Consider the following 25396-nt stretch of genomic DNA (forward strand, 5'->3'; position numbering starts at 1 on the left):
ATCGGTTAGTAAGTATTCACATTCACATGTACACAATCTATCACGCAGCATATATTCTTAGATCTCTTCATTGGTTGGTCCCATAACTAGGGCTGGGCACAATGATACCAGTACTCGAATCTGAATCGAGTTATTATTTTAATGATTCGAGTCGAGTACCAAAAGTCGATTTTTTTCGAGTACTGGAAATATATGCTCCTCGCTACTGTGGAAGCCTCGAAACCTTGATTGGCCGTATCGCAGCATACGAAACATATAGTACAAAGCTACGGAGGTTACTGAAAACACATCTCCGAAGTCATGATCCTCCCACAACATTATCACAAAGTGCTATCAAATCGTTAGGGTCGAATAAATACCAAAGTATCTCTAATGTGATGGATAACAGGTATTATATTCTTTGTGATGGCAGAAAAGGTACATATTTGTACTTTGACATATTTCATTTTGTTGTGACGTCATCATGAGTGATACTCGAATACTCGACACGAAGCATATTACGAGATTCGGAATCGAATCACTCTGGTATTCGATTTGGCCCAGCCCTACCCATAATGTATAGGTCGGCATAAAAGTTTCTTCTTTATGTCTTCAAATGCATGGAGGGAAGTAAACCAGCGTTAAATTATCCATGTGGCATCGTGACGAAACAATCTACAATTCCGGAAGGACATTGCAAGTCATACAAATTATCGAACTGAAGTGGCCTGCAAGCTCTACAAGCAGATGCATCATCAAAGTCACGAGCGACCAGAGGCTGAGTACCGACGTCTGAAAACCACGGATATAGGTAGTGAGAACAGTCGCTCATCAGGTTTCGTTACCAATTGTCGCGAGATCTACCTCACAGAGGTGTGTGACATCGTCACAGTCTAATCGCCCGTCGTACACTTTCCAATCGGTAAACGTATGCCAGGTGTGATGGGTTGTCGATAAAAAAGCTATTAACTTAGTTGAATCGTTCATCTGCTTGTTGCGAACTCGGAGAGTAAGATAATTCTAGACCAGACTGCATGAACTATTTCTTCGAGATGGTGGAAGTCAGGCATCCTAGTTCACTCGCACTTACCATTCATGTCGGGTTATAGCGTTTTCAGTCTGTTGAAATCTGACTTACAAAGAGTGTCGCAGGATCAGACTGAACCCTAGCATAGTCAAACCCAACAATAACCTGTTTGAGAGTTTTTGAAAAGATGCTGAATTTAATACATAAATAGAAACAAAGTCAGTGGAATTGCTCTAGCGATGAAGCTTTCTTTTTGTGATCTGGACAGTAGGCTAATCAGTCGTGTCGCCATTTTTCGTATCGGAATTGTGACACCGCGCACGCGTATAATGATAATAGCCATCACAATTTTTATACAATAATGTAAATCGATACGATCTCTGAAGCTGTGCGTGGCAGTATGATGATTTCATAATTTATGACTGGTGCGCGTCTACCAGAAACTTGCAGTACGAGCTGTCACCCATTAACGTGGTGCTTGCCCCTGTCACAGCCGCCCAACTCAACTTGTCAAGATAACCTGGAGATTTGAGTGAATGCTTGGCTATCTGGGTGGATAACGATCAGATGTAGTTACTAGACAGACTGGAATGATTTGAGAACAGTGTCGGATTCGAACAGGATTTCTTAGCGAAACCTAGAATAATTGCAGGAGAGGCAGGATAATTGGTACTGAAAACCACAAATCTCTTGTCCAATATGTATCAGTCTCCGTCATGGTCGGTGGTCACGATTCAACCGATGAGCGCCGCCCACTTGAGGACGATGAACTCTGAGAGCTCTCAGAACGATGAGAGCTGCTAGGTAGCGATTGCTCCATCACAGTGATATGAACGAGTAGGTGTGAATGTTTCAGTGGAATGCCGTCGCTGTCGAGCAGATGAACGGTCCGATAACCTGAAAAGGGATAAAATTTGGTGATTTGTCTGACGCAGGGGCTATAGGTTCAAATATTACTGTTGGTTGATGACCTTTGAGAGATACTGTTTTTAGAGTAGGTCCGACAGGTGACGAGGCGATGGAAAATAGTCCTTAGTAAGTGAAATACCGGTACCGTACTGACTTGCGATATAAAAACTACACCAAGAAGTTCTGAAAGAATGTGTGAGGCTTCTGAATAGTTGCTTTGCGCTGTAGTATTGGACCTCGTTTGAATTGTGATAATGGCACTGGAACTTATCTGCATCCTTCTTATCGTTGATTCGTGAATAGATATTATCTTTACTGACAGTCAAAGCCTGTCGTCAGGTCATGGAGATTATATGAACACTACCGTACCTTGAGCAACACTTTCGAATGGAAGCACGAACTGGCCGACATTGAGAGAATCGTTGAAAACTTTGAACCAAACCATGGCGAGCGAAGCGGTCGACACTTGAAAGGTCAATTCGTCATCCCAAACCGGGTTGTACCCTACAAATGTGAGCAATTTAGCTCTAAGGAATATCATAAAATACGATACGTTATCGCAGTGCTGCTTAATTACTGCACGAATCAAATGGTTGGTAGCCTATATGTATGCACATCCTTACCGGTACTCATCAACTTACCGCTTCCGTTTACCGACTTGGTACGCAATTTCATCTGATCTGTGGGCTCTCCTACGATTTCAACTTCGACAGATAGCGAACTTTCCTCGTCCACATCAACTGCAGAAACAAGCAAGGATATAACCTTTCCGCGTTAGTCTCCTGGACTTATTGGAGTTCATTATTATGGTTGAATATCATAATATCCCTAGAGATTTATAGAGAGAACTATCAGATAACCTACCGGCAATATCGGATCCACATATCACAGTAATTTGAAGTTTTATGGGACATGTCTTGGCGTAGCTATCTCTCGACACCCGCATGAATTCCGGCTTTAAAAGGTACCCACATCGGCCATTTTGTCGGAACTTCCCGTGGTACAAGGTCATTTCGTCACACTTAGTTTGGTAATTTAGAGCAACTGAAAGGGAATCGTGATTTTCCAGATAATAATAATATTTTCAACAAATTTGAACCTCACCGACTTGAAACCCAGCGTTCCAAAGAGGTTGCGGGTCATAGTTGCTGGAGTCTGTCCTTGTGGCTCCTGGATATGTTCTGTTGAGGTTGGTGGCGTGAAATTGGATTGCTTTCGCTCTATCCTGCGTGGCAAGTCTGGACATAAAGAGAGATCGGGCCGTCAATTTGGCGAGCAAGACGTGAGACAAGCGCATGAGGACATGTTGAAAGTGGGCGTTAAGAGTGTGCGAGAAGCTACCACGATTTCAAATATGGCCTACATAGCACCGCAAAATGTAACTAAATGATGCTTTTCTCTGGCCGGGACTAGGCCCAGCAAGATACGGGCTGATATGCTCACCTGTAGGCTTTATTTTCAGAAAACGAGGAAATTTCTCGGTACGTTGTACTTCTCATAGCTTCATCAAATCCTTTAAACTTCGTGCTTTTACAATACACAACTTGATCAGACAAGTCCTTCGAAAGTTTCAACTTTTTCTCCTGAACGATTAAGATGGCGAGTTGGAAAGGGTAACGGAAGGACTTCGGCCATTTCCACTCATAAATTTTATCCCGGAGCAAAGAAATTATATTGTATTGCATGATGTGCCAGTGTTGGGTTGTTTCGAGTCATGTCTTGACTCGAGTCACCTTTTCGTATGACTTGACTTGACTCGAGTCATTTTGCTAAAAGGACTTGACTTGACTGGGCGTATCAGAAATGTGGAGTGACTCGTGACTCGGAGTGACACGAGTCAATTTCAAGTCATCAAGTAATCGGAGTCGATAAAAATCACTGTATCTTGTATATGTTCGGATTGTTCGCGAAACGCTGCATGGTGTAACCTGTGAGAGCGACAAATCATTTAATGATCCTGCGTTTTACTGATCCTCCATTGTTCTCTCACAAATAAATTGACCGCAAACGAACTGATCGAAGCTTACAGCTTACGTTGTCGTAAACTAGTATAGTAAAGTAATTTCTGTTCTCTGTTTTTACCTTAACCTAACCTCTTATTATTCGAATATAGTTTATATAGTCATCAACCATTGGCGCAGGCTCGGATCGTATCATATCGATTTGTAAATCGGTAATGTACTGCATCCTATCAATTCGTATCTATTCTCTATTTTGTCTGGTAACTATAAACTGAGGTTTAGCAGTTCTACGTATATGTGAGCCATACAGCGCCTTCTTGAGTGTATATTTAACTCTATATTAATTCGTCGGTTCAAAATCAATGACCACTCAATCTGAATTTCAGGCAGCTAGCAAAATGCAATGACGTTTTCATGCCTCATACTTCGAAAAGGCAACTTAACTCGTGACTTGACTCGAGTCACCTCCAAAAATCGAGTGACTTGACTTGACTCGAGTCAAAATGTGCAATGACTTGTGACTCGAAGGTAGTGACTTGATCCCAGCACTGTGATATGGCTGTATAGTTGTTGTTCAGTATTCATGGTGTGTCGACAGCAATGGTCATTTTACACCGGGACCATGTTTTCATAGTGTCCTATATGGTGTCGACACAAGCAAATCTCACGGCTCAGTGAAATTGTATCACGTCACAATTTCCATTTGGCTACAGGCAATTTGACGGTCATTTTTGACCGGCTTGCCGAGCATTAAATTTGGTGAAACGGGTATCAATCGAAAGCTGTCTCTGTACTGATTACGAAAATATAAATTTTATTCCGCTCGCGGCCCTGGAACCCCCACAATCAGCCTCGAATTTTTCATTGTTATGGAGATTGGCATTGGGACGCAACAATGCTGTCTGGTGAAACGAGAGAGTTAATCTCTCGTTACTCTCTCGTTTCTCCAGACAGCATTGTTGCGTATCAATGCCAATCTCCATAACAATGAAAAATTCGAGGCTAATTGTGGGGGTTCCAGGGCCGCGAGCGGAATAAAATTTATATTTTCGTAATCAGTGCAGAGTCAGCTTTCGATTGATTCCCGTTTCACCAGATTTAATGCTCGGCAAGCCGGTCAAAAATGACCGTCAAATTGCCTGTAGCCAAATGGAAATTGTGACGTGATACAATTTCACTGAGCCGTGAGATTTGCTTGTGTCGACACCATATAGGACACTATGATGTTATATGATTCATGAGCTGCCGGCTTGCAATTAGACACAATCGATTGCGCTTCGCGAATTTCTTTAAATTTATCGATTATTACGCACACACATCGATTGATCTGTGGAGAAGGTCGATTAGGCCTACTCAAGTTTGTATAAGGCTATTGCAAGGACACTCAGGACATCGACGTAAAATGAACAGTTGAACACTGAACAAAATGTAGTGTGATGTATATCATGGTATTCAAAATTGAGCGAGTTTCTCACCTGCTTCTTTGTGCGTAATGATTGATCGGAGGTCTGTGAATTCTCCTGGCTAGCTTCTTCTGCCTTCCCGACCATTATGGCATCCCTTCCTTTCCAACGAAAAAGCCTCAGCTGCCAGAAATATAACGTTGATCGTGGCGTTCTGGTTATCCAGTTTGATACTCACTCCAAGATTTTTCGAAAGATCCACATCCATCTCCGCGGCTTCATCTTCATCACTTACGTCACCATCCTCATCATCAGACGATAAAACTGGTAACTTCTTACCTGTATATATAAGGTACATTTAGTATTTTCTTCATCATCAAACAAGATCACCCGTTACCAACAAAACACAAAACGATGATAAAATACACGCTGCACCCAACTTTAATACATAAATGGGTGGTATCTTAACTCGACAGAAAGAGATCCCGGCAATAAACGCACGGACCTTGTGTAAAATGGCCAAAAATATCTGAATTCCATTAAATCTAATAGCCACCCAATTTAAAATTATTAGATCCTTTCATTTACGCTATGTACTATAGATGCCGATACCTTTAAGAAGAATCTTTCCCTGCAAGGCGGCTGGTGATGGAAGTCTTTCTTCTTCAGAATCGGGAAGAATCGGCTCAGTCAGCAATTCCGCACCGAGAATTCTCTGTCAATGAAATAGAATATTTTTATCATCAGTTTTATCGAATGAAACATCAATTTTGATTGATATATATATCGGGAAAGATGCAAATCGCTGAGAAATTCTAAAACTAAAACGAATCACAAGTACAATCGCGCTGGCGGACTCCACCTGCATGTATGCCGCCATTTTCTCTTGCTGCTTCACGGAACAGTGGTTTTCGATGCTCAGAATGAGCGGGAATCTAGAGGCTTCGAACGCGTACTTCCCGATGACTTGGATGGCGTCCTTGAATTTGATTTTCGACGTGAAAGTGTGTCCGTGGAAAATTATGGGCTCTCCGTCCCTTCCGTCCCAACAATCCAGCTCAACGCATCGGCACCCTTGCAAAAGAGCCCTGGTGAAAGGGTAGTGTTTTAGAGAGGAATAATAGTCTGCTGATTGTGTTCTACTTTATCGCAGCACTATATATTAATTTGCTTTAAGTGCCAGCGGAGCAGAGATACCTTACCTCTCTACTCGAATGGCTTACAGTATCATATACCAAATCAAAATCATCGATTATATTTGCACATAATTTGGATATCGCGATACAATGAAAAGATGGGAAGGAGGAGCCGATACGACTAAGCAAACTCTGTCAATTACCTCTCAATGCGGGGAGTATGAATATACGTTAAGATAAAGCATTGCCGATAGAAGAGAAATGAGGAAGATACAATTAAAATGGATAAGCTATGGGAAAGTAGAGGCATGCGGCGGTACAAAATAAAATTATAATGATTATTATAATGACGGCTGAGCTGAATGCCCTGACTAGTGACCAAATGCCTAAAGTCCATGAATAGACGGCTTAGAATAAACTTTGCATAAACGCCTAGAAATCCCAATTCCAGACAGTAAATTCAATAAATAACCTAATTGTTAGTATCGCTGGTCAGCCCGTTTCCCACATAGATAATGCCAAATATCTCGGGGGTTTACTGGACTCGAACATGTCCTGGAAGAGTCATATTCAGTCCCTAAACGCTAAATTATCACCGAAGTGCGGCCTGTTCTACAGCCTTAGGCGCTTCATGCCAGCATGGGCTCTTCTGATACTCTTTAAATCCCTAATCCAATCGAAGTTACATTATGGCATCCTCTGTTGGTGGGCTGCTAGTAAAACTGCATTCATGCCACTGCAAAAAATACAGCATAAAGTACTCCGAATCATAGCTAGGGTCCCAAAGGGGCCTGGCTGCCCATCCAACAAGTCGCTGCTGAAGAAATTCGGCGTCCTGAACCTAGAAGATATGCGGAAACGAGAACTCGCCAAGTCTATGTATCAGTTCCACTGCGGTAGTTGCCCCAAATATTTCAATGACTTCTTTACCTCGGAATCAAAAGCGCACAAGTATAACACACCCGCGTCCACGTCGTCCAAACATCATATGATCGACCGAAAAGATCATTGCTGTATCAAATATGCCGGACCTGATGTGTGGCACAGTATCCCGCCGGCCAGCCGACAGTCGACGAGCATGTCCACATTCAAGTCGAAATACAAGCAAATACTACTAAATAAATACTAGTGCATCCTCAAGATTACTGGACCACGACTGACCTATCGATCTCGCCTTCCATGTCATGCCACCCCATTTTGTCGCTTGCATTTTTCTATACTATCTTCTTTACTTTTCATTCAGTGTACGTGCCTCCTCTTTACATCGCCTAGGGCCTAGGCCAAGGTGGGTGTCTCATTCCATAAACTACTCCAAGTCTTTTCGACATCTTCCTGTCTTCTCATTGTATCGCATTTTTGTGGTGTATTGAACTGGTAAAAATTGCTAATAAACCAATGAGGATTACTCGGACTATTTCGCAGATTAGAGAGATTGTGGACTCCCGTCGCGTGTACGGAAAAACCACCACTTTGCACAGCGATTCCAGAACTCAGTCGAATGATCTCGCCGGCTATTCGACAGTCATCGAGCATGTCCACATTCAAATCGAAATACAAGCAATTTCTTTTGAATCAACTCCAGTCTGCCCCCAAGACTACCGGACCACAATCTCACATATCGAGCTCATCTGCCGACACTGCCGCGTGGTGGCAAACAAGAGTCGATAGGTATACTCATACTCACTTCATGTATGCGTCGGTGCTGCTCGGTCCTCGTAATTGATCTGCCATCAGGTACGTATTGTGGGATGAGGCGATGAAGTAATGCGACAGTGGATGCTTCATATCTTGATAGACCTGGAGATGTTATGGAATTATCGTGTTATTACAATCAGGTTTATTTACCCGATCAGTTGAAGTATAGCTGGTCAATTTATGGCATAATGTATACTGTATATATCATTGCAGCTTTTAGTAAAGTATATTTACATTGGACTACCTAAATTTCAATGCGACAACAGCACCTACTTGGTTATCATGAGTGTAAGCGGGTGATAATTGACTATCATTATACCTCCAGAGTAGTATAGATGTAAAGCCGTAAACGTAGGGTTACCATGGGTTGGGTTGGGTTGGTGTTAACCTTTTGTTTTAGTCAAACTTCCCGTCCGAATCCAGATTTTACTTATATTATGGCATTTATCAGTTGTCTCTGTACTATCGCCTGACTCGTAAAGCTGTAAAGGCGGACAAATTGCAAAAAAGGAGGTCAATTGGGCGTCCCCGAAGCACATTATAGATGAGGAAAAATCCTCCCAAAGGTTATGGTTTAGGTTATCCTACGTAAACGTCTACTCAATTACATGGAGAAATAGCGATTCCCAAGACATGTAAAAACGACTACAAATGGAAATAGAAAATGAGATGTCTGAAAAGGGCTCAAGTGAGTATACTTGAAGAACTAAATTTGGTCGAGGGGTCGCATTGGCTACTAGTGGCAGGTAATCGGAAGTGGCTACATTCCAGATTTAATGGTGCATATTGTGGACTGACACAAAATGACGAATAACAGTGAAAATCGATGCAATCCGCATACATATTTAGTAGCTATTCAACGATATGTGGGAGTAGCTTAAAACATAACCACTTGAGTAAATAGTACAGATAGCGGAAATCTACCTGATGTCTCTGAAAAAGTAGAGGTATACCCCACACCACATTACTGACCACTTCTGATTATACCTCGTCGTGTCTTTTGTTGAATACTTCACAATTATTCGACAGCATGAACGACACGAATCCGTGCACTGACATTTGCTTTCTCTCTCGGATGACATCAGACATTTCGTAATCCTCGATGATCCGCAAACAGTCAGCTTCGGTTACGTCATATTCTCCTTGAGATTCCTGTTGTTATAAGTAAACGGTAAACTGTGCTCTGCATCCCAAATTAATTTATAAATTCACTTGTAGAAATTTATAGATTTCTCTCGCGGTCAAAATTCTCTTGTCGGCCGAGTACTTTTTAAAGATATTCTGAAATTCCGGCAGCAGAGTCGCTGTTTGATAGAACTCGATGAAGAGCTCGAAATCCACGCTAGGATTCTCCTTGGTAGTTCTGGCCTGAAAATGTCGGTAAAAAAGATCACGTGATGTCACAATATAGTAGGAGTGTTTCCTGCAGTAAAATGGCGTTTCCTGTAGCAAGTGTTGTCAATGTAAAAGGTGACACTTGACTTGTTGCTAATTTGTGTGCTCTGATGTAACATGAAATTTTTAGGTTGGGTGTTGCGGAAGAAATGAGTATTGTGCTGAATTTTTGCTTGTATCTAAGACGATTTCAGTACCTAGTATAGTGGTAGGCAACTTTTTCCGCTCTGCGGACCGGTTTTCAAAAGCAGAAGCGTTTAACATTGCTAATTGATTGTAGCTTACACACTATGAGGTTACTAAAGGGTGACCAGTATGACAGTACCACACACGTTACGACTAAAGAGATTAACTTGATATTTACCAGTGATATTGACCACTATAATTCCGGACCTCCACTTGAGTTGCGTAACTGAATACTTAAATTCGATCGAAGTTCAGCAATATTCCAAAATGACTAATCCGAATTCTGTCAAATCTTCAAATCAATGTATTCCGGGAACTGGTGATAAAACTGCGTTCTGATAACACTATACCATGAATGTTTAACATTCGGTTTTTAGGGCATCCACCCACTGCCGATACGCTTTTACGACTAGGGGATATATTCCATGATCTATGGGCTGTTTAATTTTGTGATATTTCGTTAACTAACCTCAGTTTATACTAGCCGTATATGCTTTTTGGTGTTATTCATTTTCATTCTTACTCTTGAGCCAATCACGCAATCTATACGTCAGTTCCGGGCGCTAACAAACTACCGTTCGTCGTCTAGTACGATTAAGGAATCGATTTTACCAGCGTCACACCCATCCACCATACCGGGGGTTGCGATATAGTTGCATAGATTCGCAAGAAATGATTGTCTTGCTCCGTTATTTTAATGTAAATAGCCTCGCGTACGGATATGAAAGAAAATTCCCGTAACGTAGAAAGCGACAAACAGACAACTAACGAAAACAAACAGGTTGGACTCAACGACAATTGCCAGGCGCGTGACTTTGGACGCGACAGACGGCGGCTCTGCCCGCCGACGGAAATTGCAATAGCGGAAGACCACCTTTCTATTTGTCCAATTATCATTCAAACAAGGGCCTGTATTAGCCAGAAATGGGCAATTAGTAGCTTATACTCTATTTAGATTAGAACAAGAACTGAATTCGCAAATAACTTGTGAAGAGAAAATCAAGTTCAGTTATTATCAAATCAGAGTTCATTGTCATAAGCTCGAGAATGACAAATGCCTGTACAGTACACCATGCTTGACTCTTTTCGTACTATACAGTTCTTCTGTAGCGTTTTCAGGAAACCCTTATATTAGACTGTAATTAAAATTACAGCATAAAACATTTCACAACCTAGATTTGGAATAGATTACCGGCAATTCGCTCTAATTAGTTCAAATCGGACCTAAGCACGTGCGAGAAGAATTGGACAACTAGATAATTCTAGTTGTCTAATTTCACTAAATCAGATCGAAATACCAGTAATCTAATTCTAATCTAATTTGGAAAAGCTGAAAATTGTCTAGTTGTCCAAGTCTGCGTGCGAGACAGTAGGCAGGGCATGGTATGGTATGGTATGGAACGACGATTTTCCATACTCCATACTTGCCTTACTCTCTCCATACCATAATTGCAATTTTCCATACCATACCAACATTGTTCCATACCATACTTGATACAATGATACATATTCCATACTTTCAAATACTTCAATATCATAAGTATAGTACCTTTTCTAGTACCTATATTATTGATATTTCGGATGTCCTTTTTGCTTAAACTAGCCATGATGCGAATCTAATTCCTGGTGATAGTTTTACGGAGTCTGTTTTGGTGAGGCTTAGTTCACGGTGGTGAGGTGTCGTGTACGTCTACTCTGTAGCTTCCGCGAGCAAAATGAGATAGTCAGCAGATTGTTATCTAGGACAGTCCATAATATATAGACGGGTAACATACGGCACGCGGGCCAGATGCGACCCGCGACGAGATTTTGTCCGGCTCGCGGACATTTTCCCGTCTTACATGTTAATGTGGCCCGCGGCCGAGATTCCCCACTACTTGCCTAAACGTCAAATTTTAGTGACTGTATGTTATTATTAGGGCGATTTTTTTGACATGTCAAAAAAAGTCAAAATTAGGTCAAAATTGTAGCGTTAGGTCAAAATTTGTCAAAATTGTTTACAAAATCAAACATTTTTTGACCTCTACATTTAGTTTGTATCGTAGATTTTGCGCTGTCTGTGAACTTATCATTTGATAATTTACAGCCTGTAGCCTACTTTATAGGCCTGCCGTTGTCAGCTATCAACCTCTGCTGCTGAACGTTCTTTCTCCATACTTGACAAGCTACTTAGTAAGAACAGACACTTTCTACCCGAGATACTGCAGTGGTATAATCCGGGGCTGCAACACCAATGGGTGTGGGTTCGATTCCGACCTAGGTCGACTTCATAATTCCGATAGCTAAGTGTTGGAGGTTTACCTAGGCTCCTCCTCGCCACCTCATCCGCGTAAGCGGTGTCTTACAAAAAAGCCTAGAGGTGGGCCGTGCTATATGTTGGCAGTTACGGAAAATAATGAAGAATATCGGCCTGGCGTAAATAACCATAGTAGTTGACAAACACCATGAATACCACAAAACAAACAAACAAAACAAACACTTTCTACCCGAGAATGTAGGAAAGTATCTTTCGTTGTACTACAACAAATTTTATTTATTCCATCATAATACGTAATGTAACTACTGCAATTCTTCATAGGGCCAGATTTCGTTAAAATACTAGTTTTTTCATGTAAAAATTTGTCAGTTTTTGAGCCAAAAACGTTTATTCAGGCCAATCTACTTTGTAAGGACAGACAGTTCCAACCAGAAATGAAGATAAGTAGTACAATTTTAACATTATGTGCGAAAACACCTAATTTGCATGCGTGAGGTCAAAATTTGGTCAAATTTCAGTTTTTTTAGGTCAAAAAAAGTCAAAATATAGATTTTTTAGGTGAAAATCTTCCGTTTTTAGGTCAAAAAAAAATCGCCCCAGTTATTATATAGGTGTGCGCACTGCGCAGCGTGCGAGAGTGGAGCTTACGCGTAAGTTCGTCGAAGCGAGAAGACTTGCTTGCATTATCGGCATTTACGATGTACTCTACCCTAATGAATTGAAATCTTGGTAAATTTTGGGTACCGGGCTTATCAATCGCTTTGAAATCTTAATTAAGGATTGCACCGTGATAGTGATTTAGTTGATCAGAGAGAAGCAGACATGGCGGCACCTGTATGACAATGCTGTTTTCAAATCCACATTGCATTGTCATTATCGGCGAGAAATGGCTCTGAAGTGACGTATTGATGTCGATAAAACATATTCATTAAATACGATTTATTCCTTGTATATATGCGCGAATAATGTATCCTTTCAGCAATCCGGCCCGCCAAGTACTTAATTTCCCTATATCCTGCCCGCTGACTGGAGAAGTTGCGCGCCCCTGCTCCGTAAGAATATCATCGCATCGCATTTCCGGTACATTGGCACGAGACACGTGCAAGTTTGAAGTAAATACTCGCCAAATCATCTATAATATAGGCGCACCCATAAAATATCCCAGCTACGGGCGATCAATACTGCAGCGATCTGAGTGATTATTAGTACAGTATTAGGTTGAGGTTAGCGTGGCGAGAATTTCAAACTATATCTACCCCACTTCCTGATCTATAATCCTAATGGGAGATCGTTTGAAATGTGACCAATAAGATATCTCGCTATGTAAATACTACAAATGTGCGGACAATATTTCAGAAGAAATGTAATTATCAATCACATTGAGTTATTAGTACGTTGCGTCATGATTGCTTGTAAGCTGTCGTCACTCAAGGAATGAGGTAGTTGGAGTGGACCACATTACCAATTATTGCGTCACACGATAGCCTACAATTTGCTCGGAGACGTCGTGTCTAGACTCAATAGAATATCGGATCAACATTACTGTTGTCATTATTACATCACAAAATCATGTCATTCCAAGTGCTCCTAAAACCGTTGCACAAGCGTGTATTTGTTCCTACACAGCATTCAATAGTTCACGTTCACACATAACAAAAGCGACCGTATTCCGTGAACAGCGATCAACGTACGCTTCATGAAGCATGCACAGATCACGATAAAATGTATAAAACACCTAAGTATGGAAGTATGGAAATGTCGTTCCATACCATAGATTAAAATCTTCCATTCCATACCATACTTGCATTGTTCCATATTCCATACCAAAATATCGATCCATACCATACCATACTTCCATACCATACCATACCATACCATACCATACCATACCATACCATACCATACCATACCATACCATACCATACCATACCATACCATACCATACCATACCATACCATACCATACCATACCATACCATACCATACCATACCATACCATGCCCTGACAGTAGGTAGACGGTATTGTCTGATTTCGAAATATCGGCTCTCTCCTATTCACGCCCACTCACCGTAAACGCTAGTAATTCCACGTGGTTTATGATCTCTAGCCGAACAACGTTAATTAAGATCATACTTTTAGGGATCATTTCTATAGTATGTGTCTTGATCGTGATTGTTCTAAATTGCGAATCCGAGCCCCGCGATGAAGAGACAAAACCTCGCGGCCTGAGCAAGAAGCGAGCTCGAACTTAGACTTCGGTCTTCAGTTCGAGATTGATGACTGCGCCTTCTTTCCGGAGTTGGTTGGCTGCGAGGTCGTCTGAGCGGTTCAGCACTTTACGTTATTCACTCTACTATCCAACGGCATTCGATGTTAAATCAAGGTTAATCTCAAGCTATTTTCGTCGATTCGCATATACAAGGAGCCTATCAACGTCGATCCTCCCTCTGAATATTATTAGCCAAACATCACATGAATAGATTACCTCTGCTACTACCGCTTTACTGGATCATGGCGTATTACATTTGTATGACTGTAAACTATTTCATGACAGCTATGACGGACCCAAGGCGATTTTAAACCATTGTAAGTGGACCTTTGCTGAAAATAGTTGACTAGCCTTGACATACGGTGTTAGCATAAACTGGATCGCGTGAAGTGGAAAATGGACATATATTTGCTTGATTGGGTTTTGAATATATGACCTTTGCTAAAACATAGTTTAGTAGCTCTGATATAAAGGATTCTCCAAAGTGCGCGACGGACATATACTAACTTAATCCAGTGTGTCGGGGCTCACCATAAACTTGTGCAAAATCTCGCTCCTGTCCTCTCTAGTGGCCAGCCTTCCCTTGCGTCGGAATAACTCGTGAACCTCCGGGTACGTGAGGGTACCGTCTTTGTCTCTGTCTGCTTTTCGGAATATTTCCCAGAGAAACGTATGGTCGCTAGTTAAGAAATGAGCGTCGTTTCGATTCAGGACAATGACTGAGATAAGCGAAACGATTTCTCACAGTTTGAAGATCTTTTCATGAACCAAGATTTCAGAGTTTCGTCAAAACTTAGACAGCTACGTCTGGCACAAAATATTTCTTCATGTAGGCTACTTCAAGAATGTACATCAAATTTAAAAAATCATCATCTCGTTTGAACTATTTGTATATTATTTACAGCGGCAAATGTATCTATCATGTACAATGTACATTGTACGTACATCCATATTTGCTAATGCTCGACCGCTTGCAATCTACTCCACTTGCACTTTACGTTAGGACTATGCCAGGAAAAGCCTATGCATTGCTGGTATTCTTTTGAGGATAAAACGCAATCGAAATTAAGCAAAAAAGGGAGAAGTTCCACTGTCACACATGAATGTAAGTAATTCTCTTCTAAGCGGTTGGATTTATGGAAACGATATGCAAGCGATGTACCCATTGATTTGGGTAGAATACGACAAATGGATGCGAATGCTGGATACAATCAATTGCAAAGAACTTATAATATATGTATACGCCACAAGGCGCATTTATTACGCTGTAAAAGGATATAGTTGTTGCGTGAGCCGTGGCGGTAACGTGCTCAGTTTCTTCTTGATGTAGTTCAAGCCCCTGAACCACGACTTGGCCGACTCTTCCGAACCCGCCATGAAATTCAAAGTTTTCCTCTTTCCGCTGAAAACGACTGAGAAACAGTGCGTCTCTGGTAAATTTCCTTGGGTGACGCGGCGCTCCAGTATTACGTCACGAATGTCGACTGCAAAAAGAGATGACGTTATCGTCAAATTTCAAAGATGATCAGTACAGATGTGCTCCTATGCTTTGTCGGGGTACTCAAATAGGGTTTGCCTACTTGCACGTGGTACACTCAAGTTGTTCGACTATTTTCATGCAATTCTTATTGGATAGTTGACTGTTTTCGCTTTGGATTTTGAAACGCAGGAAGTAGTTTTGGGACTATTTTGGTTCATTTTTATGATTGAAATTGTCATAAATCGTGAGACAAGGGAGTAATAAGCATCACTGACAACATCAAACCGGATCGCTCTGTCGCATAAAGAATTACGTGAAATGGCCCCAATCACAGATATAACATATTTTCGCCGATTCTCCCTATTGGTAGTCCTGGGCCTACGATGCTTAGTATCGTAAGTAGGGTTGCATTTAAAACAAATGGTTGTTCAAAACACTTTGTTTGAAACATGTTTTAGACAGTGTTTTAAACAGAGGCCTTTAAAAAATCGTGTTATTTTAAGTTGCTAAATTACGCTATAATTGTGTAAATACTTTCCAAAAAACATGTTGTATGAGCCTACGGACAATTACCGCCCGATATAACCGACGTATACGATATGGGACGGTTGGACCCTCATACTTTAATTTCGCCTCAACAGCTACAGTACGTAGATATTTCGTCAAATGAGCTATATTTACCATATATTTTCAATTGTCAATGTCGATCCACTATCACGTCACAATTGAATATTTGTCATGACTTTAAAAGACAATAAAAACATGTTTTAAACAAGGGTCTAGTTTTAAGCATGTTTGTTTGAAATGGATTTTTGCTTTAAATGCAACCCTACCCGTAGTCCCATTATTCATGTTGGATAAGTCGCGAGAGAGAGAGAGAGGTATGATATTCTTTCTCGCCTGCACCATCGAGATGCTTTGGCGACGGAGTTGCGATACGGCCCCATGAGGTCATCTAGTCTGCGCCCCCGTTTTTTTTCTCCTCCATGCTATCCGTGATTGCTGAGCGCCTAGCAGGATAGCTGCGGATACCATTTTTCGAGTCTTTGGTATGACCCGGCCGGGGATCGAACCCACGACCTACCGCTCGAGAAGCCGGACGCATAACCATTACACTATCTCGCTCGGATACATCAGGCAAGTTCGACAGTAGCTACATCCGTTTGACTGCTACAAGTATACGACCCTTCGACCTAATGTGTTTTTTGAAACTACTCCCTTGAGCCCTTTTTACTTTTCATTTTCCATTTACGCCTCTAGTGGTTGGTTAATGAGTAGAATGTTTCGCAGTTGCTTCTACTCCCAGTTGAGGTTCACTGCATTGATCAACTCTGTGACGTTAGGCGGAAAAGTATACCTCATGAGGACGAAATCAATGAGCTTGCTTTCTCGCGCTAGGCAGAAACAGCAGAAAATTACCCACACGATCCGGTCACTGATGAGGTATTCATATTCGGAAGCCAGCAGCGGCTACGCCTGTACGAAACCCGAATGAAATCGTCCTCCAGCCAGCAAAATGCGTTCACAGTTCTGGTGACCCAGCGCGCGTGACGAACCATCAGGAGCCCTTCGCCGTCTCGCATTAAGCCGAAGGTGTCATCGGCTGAAATGAAAGTAACACGTCACCTACTTTCACCAGAAACAAAATGCGGTAAAAGGCGAACAGCTGTAGATTATTACAAATCTTCCATAACCATGGGATGTTGTGAGTAACGAAGTACACTTCAATTTTGCGACACTCACGTAGGTTTTTCGTGTTGACGCTGCTTTCTCACGTGGCTATAGTTTTATACTACTTCTGGTTGAACGTTTTCAAGGAAAAAAATTATTACTTTTTACCTTTTGAAAAGCAGAAAGTACTTTGAGGCGGAGTTGGACACAGCTGCTCCAAATTAGACTAGAATCAGAATTATAGCTACACATTTTTTTTTTTGAATTATACTAGAATTGGAATTTTAGATACACATATTTTTTTTCAAATTAGATTAGAATTAGAATTACAGCTACATAATTTTTTTTCAAGAATAAACTTGAATAAGAATTATACCTACACATTTTTTGTTAAAATTAGATTAGCATAGAATTATGGATACCTATTGTTTTCAAAATGAGACTAGAATAAGAAATATAGATACACAGTACTTTTTTAATTAGAATACGAATTGAGCTAGATTAGAATGGAATTATAGATACACATTTTTTTTAATTAGACTAGAATTAGAATTATAGCTACACGGTTTTTTTTCAAATTAGATTAGAATTAGAATTGAATTCGCAATAACTCGGAAATTGAATCAAGCTCGGTTCACATCAAATCAGAGGGAAGCGAGTGGCGTAGTTGGTTAAGCGCCAGCGTCACCACAGCAAGGGCAGTGGTTCGAATCCCGGTTCGGACTAACTTCTACGTGTCGGAGGTTATATGGGATCCTCATCGCCGAAATCTTGAAAAGCCCAGTCACAGTGAGCCGAGCTATAAGTCGGCAGCAAAAAGAGACGATGAAGAAGCGAGCGTGACAGAGAGTGCCTGGGGGAGTGCAAGAGCGTTCAAGAGCCGAAGAAATGCATTCATTGTACTGTATAACTTGTAATGCCGTGGGACACAAAGCCTTAAACAGGCTATAAGCACCACTGATGTGAATCATAATAATAATGATAATATCAAATCAGAATGCATTCAAGTAAGCATAAGAATTGCAAATGTCTGTGCAGCCAGCTTGGGTCTTTTCGCACTATACGCTATACAATTCTCCTGTTACATATTCATGAAAACTAAATATTAGATTGGAATTAGAGTTATAGGACAGAAACATTTCGCAACTTAGATTACCGGCAATAACTAGATTTATCCAATAGTCCGAGTCTACTTTGAGGACAAGTTTGCATCACGTTTGTGACTGAAATTGCCTTCAAAACCGCGTGAAATATCCACTGTATCACGGTATCAATGTATAAATAGTCGACGATTTCAATTATTTGTGGTGGCATTAATCATTTTGGGTAAACCGCGCAAATTCATCGTGCAATTTCCAATACAGTCATCCGTAGGGTCACAATAATTTGGGAACCGTGAAGGACGACACTTTTCACAGGCTGCAAAAGTTACCATAGCGGACGACAAAACGGATAATTTTGAAATTTATACAGCTAATTTCACTGGGTTGACTAAAAAAGGTCATCTTTTCGACTTGACTCGCGAAATACCCGTCGTCCGTGGGTTCGGCCCAACTTTTCCCAGAATTCATGGTCTTTTCATAGAGTTTAGGCTAAAAAGAAGGACATTTGGGCGAAGGGAGGATATTTCTTGAAAAGGAGGACAAATCCTTCTAAATGAGGACGTATGGTAACCCTATATTAAGTATCCCAGGCCCAGTTTTGCGCAAAAGGCTGAACACTGCTAAGTAGAACTGGACCATTCAAGTAAATATAGTACAAGCGTGGGCAAAACCTATTTGATAATGAGAAAAAGTAGAAGTACTTCGTTACTGACCACCGCAGGCCTTACCTTCAGCTCTGTCGGAAAGCTCAATCTCCTTCAGAATCGATTTAGGCAGAGCTGGTGGGCGTGTCCGTTTCGGTTGACTAAACACGCTGAATTTCAGCAAGGTCCTGGGGTTCGACCATGCGTGACGAACCGGTTCCGGATCTTTCGCGACAATCTGCGGATCACATCCGGTTCCGTCTGTTACGTCTTCCGAGTTACCTCCACCGTGTAAGGTTATGATCGGAAAACCACCCGGGACGGGGCTTGTGACGTTATAGAGAACCTCATTGGAGCCCAGCTGTTTTGCGTGTCTGCTGAAAGAGGTTTCGGAAATTTCCGGAGCGTTTCGGACGTCTTTGGATCGTTTCGCATGTTCGGAGAGTATTCTCCAACTGAAGTCTGCGATCAGTTTTTTATGTCCGTTTACGTCATCATTTGTGGCGTCACTGAGGTGCTTATCGTCCGCGTAATAGGAAGAGTCGGTGTTTGTGCCCTCAGCGTTTTTGATGTTGTTAGGCCTTCGATGTGAAGCCGATTCGCTGATTCGATTCGAGGTTAAGGATTCGGGATTCGGAATTCTTCCACGCGAATCTTGGTTCGGGTATGATTCTTTGCTTTCCATTACGTCATAGCGGCTGTTACTGTATGCGTTTTGCTACGAATTCTAGACTGTTATAGATTCGTTGTGCTTATAGGTGTCATCCGTAGATACATAATATAGCGTTGTGCTGTCACTCCAATAAAAATGTACATGATATACATATATACACACACACACACACACAATCTGTGCATATGCATACCATATGTGCATGATGTAAATATGCCGCTGGACAAGGAGGGTGCCGAAGTAGCCTTGTAGGGCTTTCTAAGTCTTGCACCACCATCCATGCAATGCCGAATAGGCTGAGCACAAAGCGGGAAAGTCTTGGATACCAGTTTAACTGGTCAGGTCTTTGGTCGGACCCGGCCGATGAAGGAACCCACGGCCTACCGATCAAGAAGCCGCGCGCTCCACCATTACTCTATCTTGTCGGTAACTAACAACTACCGATAGGCTCGGGCACTCGTCGAGTATGAGACAAACAATTGTTTCGAGTTCTAAAATTATATTTCCCTTGACACCCACAGCTACACTTTCAGATTTGTTGAATATTCAGGACCTATCATTTGGAATGCATTACCACAATTCATCCGTGAATTGCCGTATGATAGATTTCAAAAAGACCTATTCGATCATCTCTTATCGTCATATCAACACTGCTGGCCTACCTCGCCCGGTCACTGCTTGTATAATTTGCTACTATCAGTTTTTTTCTACTTTATTTTTAACTAACATTCGTGACGGCGAGACCATGTATCTGTACACTGTACGTACAAGTACAGGCAGTGTACTTGTTTGAAGAGGACGTGATCAGACTATAGTTGACCTCCAAGGTCGTATCTATCATTTCTAACCAATACAGAATGCTGCGCATGCCTACTTCTTCTGTATCATTATTGTTGCAGTCTGCCAGTTCTGTATGTTGATTGGATGAAAATAAAGACTCTCTCTCTCTCTCTCTCTCCTTCTTGTCTAAAGAGAATTACAGTTTCGATACTTTCTTCTCGCTTAGAAAGCTTTGAAACTATTCCAACATCCGAAACGTGTATAACAGGGCCACGAACGAGGAAGCGACATTTCCGTGAAATATAGTGACCCGCAGTATTGTCATAAAATCGGAATGAAATAGATATTGCCAGAAAGTACCAAATCACATTCAATGCATTGTAGCTGGCATTATTTTATTGGCGGTCACGTGAAAGTTACGTATTAAATTCGTAAGTCATCGATACTGCGATGATTTCATAATGATTGGTACTTGAACGCTTGACTCGACTTGCAGCCTAATACAGGATTCGAAATAAAATCACTCTAGTCGTCTTAACAAGCCCTAATGTGAATCCGGAGAGAATTTTGCTAGCGCAATACTGGCATGCGACCGTGATAGATAGAACTTGTTGTTCTGGCAACTGTGCTAGATCTGTATTGATATGGATTAGGTTGCGTCTAATGTGGTTTTCTTTACTTTCGCACGAAGACTGTTTCGCTCTACATTTCGTAAGGTAGAAAGTAGTTTGGAAGATGTTGGGATCACTTTTATGGGCGGAATTGTCATATTAACTGTGCGAAACAGCCACTGTATAACGGTAACTGGATAGAGTTTTAGAAAACACACTTATATTTCTAGTGTCACCAGTCGTAATGGCAGTCACAAAAAAATACATCCTGGAATTTTGAAAGTAGCCACCCCCGATTAAACGCTAAAGGTATGATACCTCTCGACTTAATCTACTCTGCAAAACTTTTCAGGCTTTAGTATTCTATTTCCAATAGTCCTGTAGTCGACACCTCACGCACCATAAAAAGAAATATCGGTCTGCGGTGTAAACGAACATAATAGTCGAAACGCAATGAATAATACCAACAACAACAACTTCCACATGAGGTAGTTTTGTGAAAGTCTTGAAAATCCCTCCTATCTGTAGTTGAGTAGATATTCATGGCGTGACCGCTACTTCTACTTGAGAACTAATTCGACAATCTCTGAAGATATATTGACAACCTATTCAAGCCTTTACCTTCTGTTAAATGTCAATGCCCTGATTCTTCTTCTATTATCGAGCGAGTAGAACAGCGTTATTGAGCGTTTTCACACATGTGTAAGAAGGAGAGAGGAATGTCCTCCCATCATTTTCATATTCTTGGAATAGTGACATATTTTCCGTTTTTATATTTATGACGTCACTTTCGGGGAGTCTCGGATCTTCACGGGTCTCCCTGTAGGCATTTCCAGACCATGTGCCTGAGACAATGGAAAACTATACGAAGAATTATCGAATCGATCCGCGCGGTCCTTTGTTATTTACCCTGCGTACGCGTTTGGCGCCGGTATACTTTCTTTGATCTACGTCACCATCGGATATGATTTATGGCGTAATTGCAAACATAATTTCCTGGGAAATGATTAATTCATAGACACGATCGTCGAGTAATACCCAATCGGTTATTGGCTAGGATTTTGTCCGACAATTTTTAGGAAATCCTTCCTGATAAAATACCCAGTAACAAGCAACATACATATCAAATTGAAATTTGAAAAAAAAATTCATTCTAAGACTGCAAGTCACGTAACAAAACGAGAAGAACGTTTATCGTACATCCATCTGCTATATACATCGAAGCTTAAATTATGTTTATAATCCAAGAGGTAATTACATCAGCGCCTTTCTACGTTACGGTGTCTTAATAACCTATATTTAACATCGACTACGTAATTGGGAATCGCAATTCAAATTACAAACGTTTTCACGACAGCGTGCTGTTACGACTATCCCACTTTAACGACATTTCGCTAAAGCCGGAGCTAAACTATATACGAATCTGACTCAACATGACTTCCCGATTCTAAAACCTTAATCACTTCCAGTGCAATGCCTGAATAAAACAGTGAAATAAAACGCGAAATATAGCCCTGTACGGTGGTACAGCTTTGTACTACATCTGCCAAGCAGATGTATTCTCTATGTGAAAACACGCTTCATAAAGAGCACCACCAATCCTTCTCCCTATACGGTTTCCGAATAATAAAATTGTTACGAGGCGGCCTCAATCTCCCCCAATCAGCAATATTGCTTAGCAGCACTATTTTCGAAGTCGCCGAATGTCCTAACAAAGAGTTTTGTCGATTTAGCGTAAATCAGATTTACCGCATTGAAACATACGTGTTTGTGCGGTTGGAACGTAGGTTTCAGCAAAAGACCTGGCTTGAAAATCTTATCAAATCGCTGCCGCCGAAAACTTGAGCCACATAACAGTAGCAACTTTATACGATGATGGATTCTATGGAATCCGACTTGTGTAATACAACGAAACATATTGTAGCTGTTTGGAATTATTTCTGTACTGAGGCATATAGATGAACAATCATAACTCATGCCAGCGGACGTAATTAAATCGTTATTACGTTGGGAAGTTTTTTTAAATCATCTTACTGTCGATACTAGACGTTTCAGTGATGATGTATACAGTGCCGGTGACGTAGTGGTCAGTTCTACACGGAAATAGCGTTCTAGAAGAAATTCGTTCCAACATATTGACAGGGGACACCTTTTAATGCGCCATAAAGAACGCATATCGCTGAGTAATCGTGCAATCCAGTGTTTCTTAACCTTGTTGCCAGCCCCCCAGGGCGGCGATTTGGATTTTGAAGGGGACGGTAACGCTAAGGGGGCGATATGGGGAGCGGTGCAGTATATGCTACGCGCGAAATATACGTCGACAATGTTTATAACATGTTTCCATGATGCAGTGGTTTATTAAAATTGATCTAAAATGAATTGCGCGTACTTTAAGATCGCCAATTCCCCGTTAAAATACTACCATCACACTACCTCGGGTTATCATTCACAAACTATTTCGAACTAGGTATTTCATCCAGCAGCGAACATAGAGAGGCAATGTACCACTTTTGAGAGTGAGAGCCCTTTTTGTACATTAAAGATGCTTTGAAGCTTTTGGTCAAAATGATTAACTAAATATATTTGTATTTGAGAGCTACAACATTAAATCTTCAGAATATTGATTCATCGTATCATAAAGGATGAGGCTATTTAGTATTGGGACCCGCAACCTTACATGAACGCTATATAATATGGGTTGCTTTGTTTGGAATACATTCATGTTGAAGTTAATCGACGAGATGGTGTGAGCCCGTACCCGATGGTTGTTATAACAACCTTGATTCGACCCCGAACACAGAACATACAGTTATCATAGCGGTAATTAGTCGAGTGGTCCTCGGGCGTGATTCAAGTTATTTCCAATAGTGAAGTTTCAACCCGAAAAGGCCGACCGGACTTCGATCTCTCATCCCTTGTTTTTACTACTGTCTTTAAAATATGGGGATGGGGAGGCGCCAGACCTTGCCAAAACTTGTTATCTCACGGGCTAACACCAAGTAGACAGAAAATGATACTTGCTCGACCCATCACAGTCACTGTACATAGTAGTCATTCACACCGCCAAATATTTATCCTCATTTTAAAAAGTCTTCGCATGATAAACTGTCATTGATTGAGCTGCCCAGAAAATTCAGCTTTCTTACGTTATTTTCAATGTCCGTCCTAATATTACAGAAAGCTTGCTATCCAATCCAACAAATACTGCCCTGGATATACATATCTACCAAGTCACTCATTAATCCACGCGCTTGATATTGTAGCACTCCGGCTGGTCGCAGCTGATCTGACAAAGCCCACGCAGTATCCAAAACTATTTATTCGGCGAAGTCTCGCTACGGCAAACAGCGCGTGCCTCGAAAAGTACACATAGAGTCGTTCGATTTACTTTGCTATGAGAGCGTCATGATCGAGATTGATGGCGCAGGTACGAACAAATGTTTGACCTGCTCCGTCAACCAAACGAAACAAAACCGCAGTGCTACTGAAATAATTTTAACCAGGGCCAGCATGATTGCGGGTAGCGATCTATCGCCACCAATCTATGTATTACCTCGTTTGTTTGTTTGTTTGTGGTATTCATGGTGTTTGTCCACTACAATAGCCATTTACACCAGCCCCATTTTCTTCATTTTTATTGCATATCTGCCGACTTGTAGCACGACCCACTTCTAGACTCTTTGTAAGACACCGCGTATGCGGATAACATGGCGAGGAAGAGCCTAGATAAACCTTCAACACATTGGTAGGAATTCTGAAGTCGACCTCGAACCCGCAACCCATTGATGTTGCAGCCGTGGATCTCACCTCACCACACGTATTACCTCGTCTGCGATATATGTTTCTGTATAACAAAAACTCCCCGAGTCTATTGAAGAAGACCACCCGCCGAATGCCCTCCCAATGTGGCATATAACATTGTGCAAAGCAGATATAATTTCAATCCATATAATCGCAACAAAAACTCTGTCTGTATATATATATATTTCTTGGAGGACCCATGACACCAGGCTGTCGGGCCTAAAGCGGAAATATTTCCCCAGGGAAACCACCGAGACAAATTAATGTATGGGGACAGAAGTGGTCAGCATCGAAATACTTCTAATGTTTCAGAGTACTCAAAAAGGTTTTGTTATACGTGAGCAACTTACTCAAGTGTTTATATTTTAGAGTACTGTAACATCTATACTTAACAGTTATTTAGAAAAAACTACATA

At 41.3% G+C, this 25396-nt stretch overlaps 1 protein-coding gene and 1 non-coding gene across 3 annotated transcripts; one reads left to right on the top strand and one right to left on the bottom strand.

Moving 5' to 3' along the window:
• Positions 1 to 1182: 1182 nt before the first annotated feature.
• Positions 1183 to 24989, bottom strand: LOC145448645 (1-phosphatidylinositol 4,5-bisphosphate phosphodiesterase delta-4-like). Of its 2 annotated transcripts, XM_080327093.1 has the most exons (17): positions 19200 to 20690; positions 17121 to 17300; positions 15497 to 15701; positions 14749 to 14887; positions 9323 to 9478; positions 9098 to 9262; positions 8100 to 8212; positions 6142 to 6367; positions 5892 to 5994; positions 5518 to 5618; positions 5352 to 5462; positions 3359 to 3498; positions 3020 to 3153; positions 2780 to 2959; positions 2557 to 2655; positions 2285 to 2419; positions 1183 to 1903 (listed from the first exon to the last, which is right to left on the bottom strand). In XM_080327093.1, the coding sequence occupies exons 1-17, from the start codon at positions 19798 to 19800 to the stop codon at positions 1734 to 1736; spliced, it is 2958 nt and encodes a 985-aa protein (XP_080183219.1). In that variant the 5' UTR covers positions 19801 to 20690; the 3' UTR covers positions 1183 to 1733. The 2 variants fall into 2 exon arrangements, with proteins under 2 accessions (XP_080183219.1, XP_080183226.1); XM_080327100.1 differs by lacking the exons at positions 1183 to 1903; positions 2285 to 2419; positions 2557 to 2655 and having other exon boundaries at positions 2818 to 2959; positions 3024 to 3153; positions 19200 to 24989.
• On the top strand, positions 14072 to 14276 carry LOC145451648 (small nucleolar RNA U3). Its single transcript, XR_013918977.1, has one exon. It is a non-coding gene; the product is annotated as a small nucleolar RNA U3 (small nucleolar RNA).
• Positions 24990 to 25396: the final 407 nt, after the last annotated feature.

Source organism: Botryllus schlosseri, chromosome 1 (genome assembly GCF_051294905.1).
Source record: "Botryllus schlosseri isolate E-star chromosome 1, Bs_hap1, whole genome shotgun sequence".
In the NCBI taxonomy this organism is placed as follows: domain Eukaryota; kingdom Metazoa; phylum Chordata; class Ascidiacea; order Stolidobranchia; family Styelidae; genus Botryllus; species Botryllus schlosseri.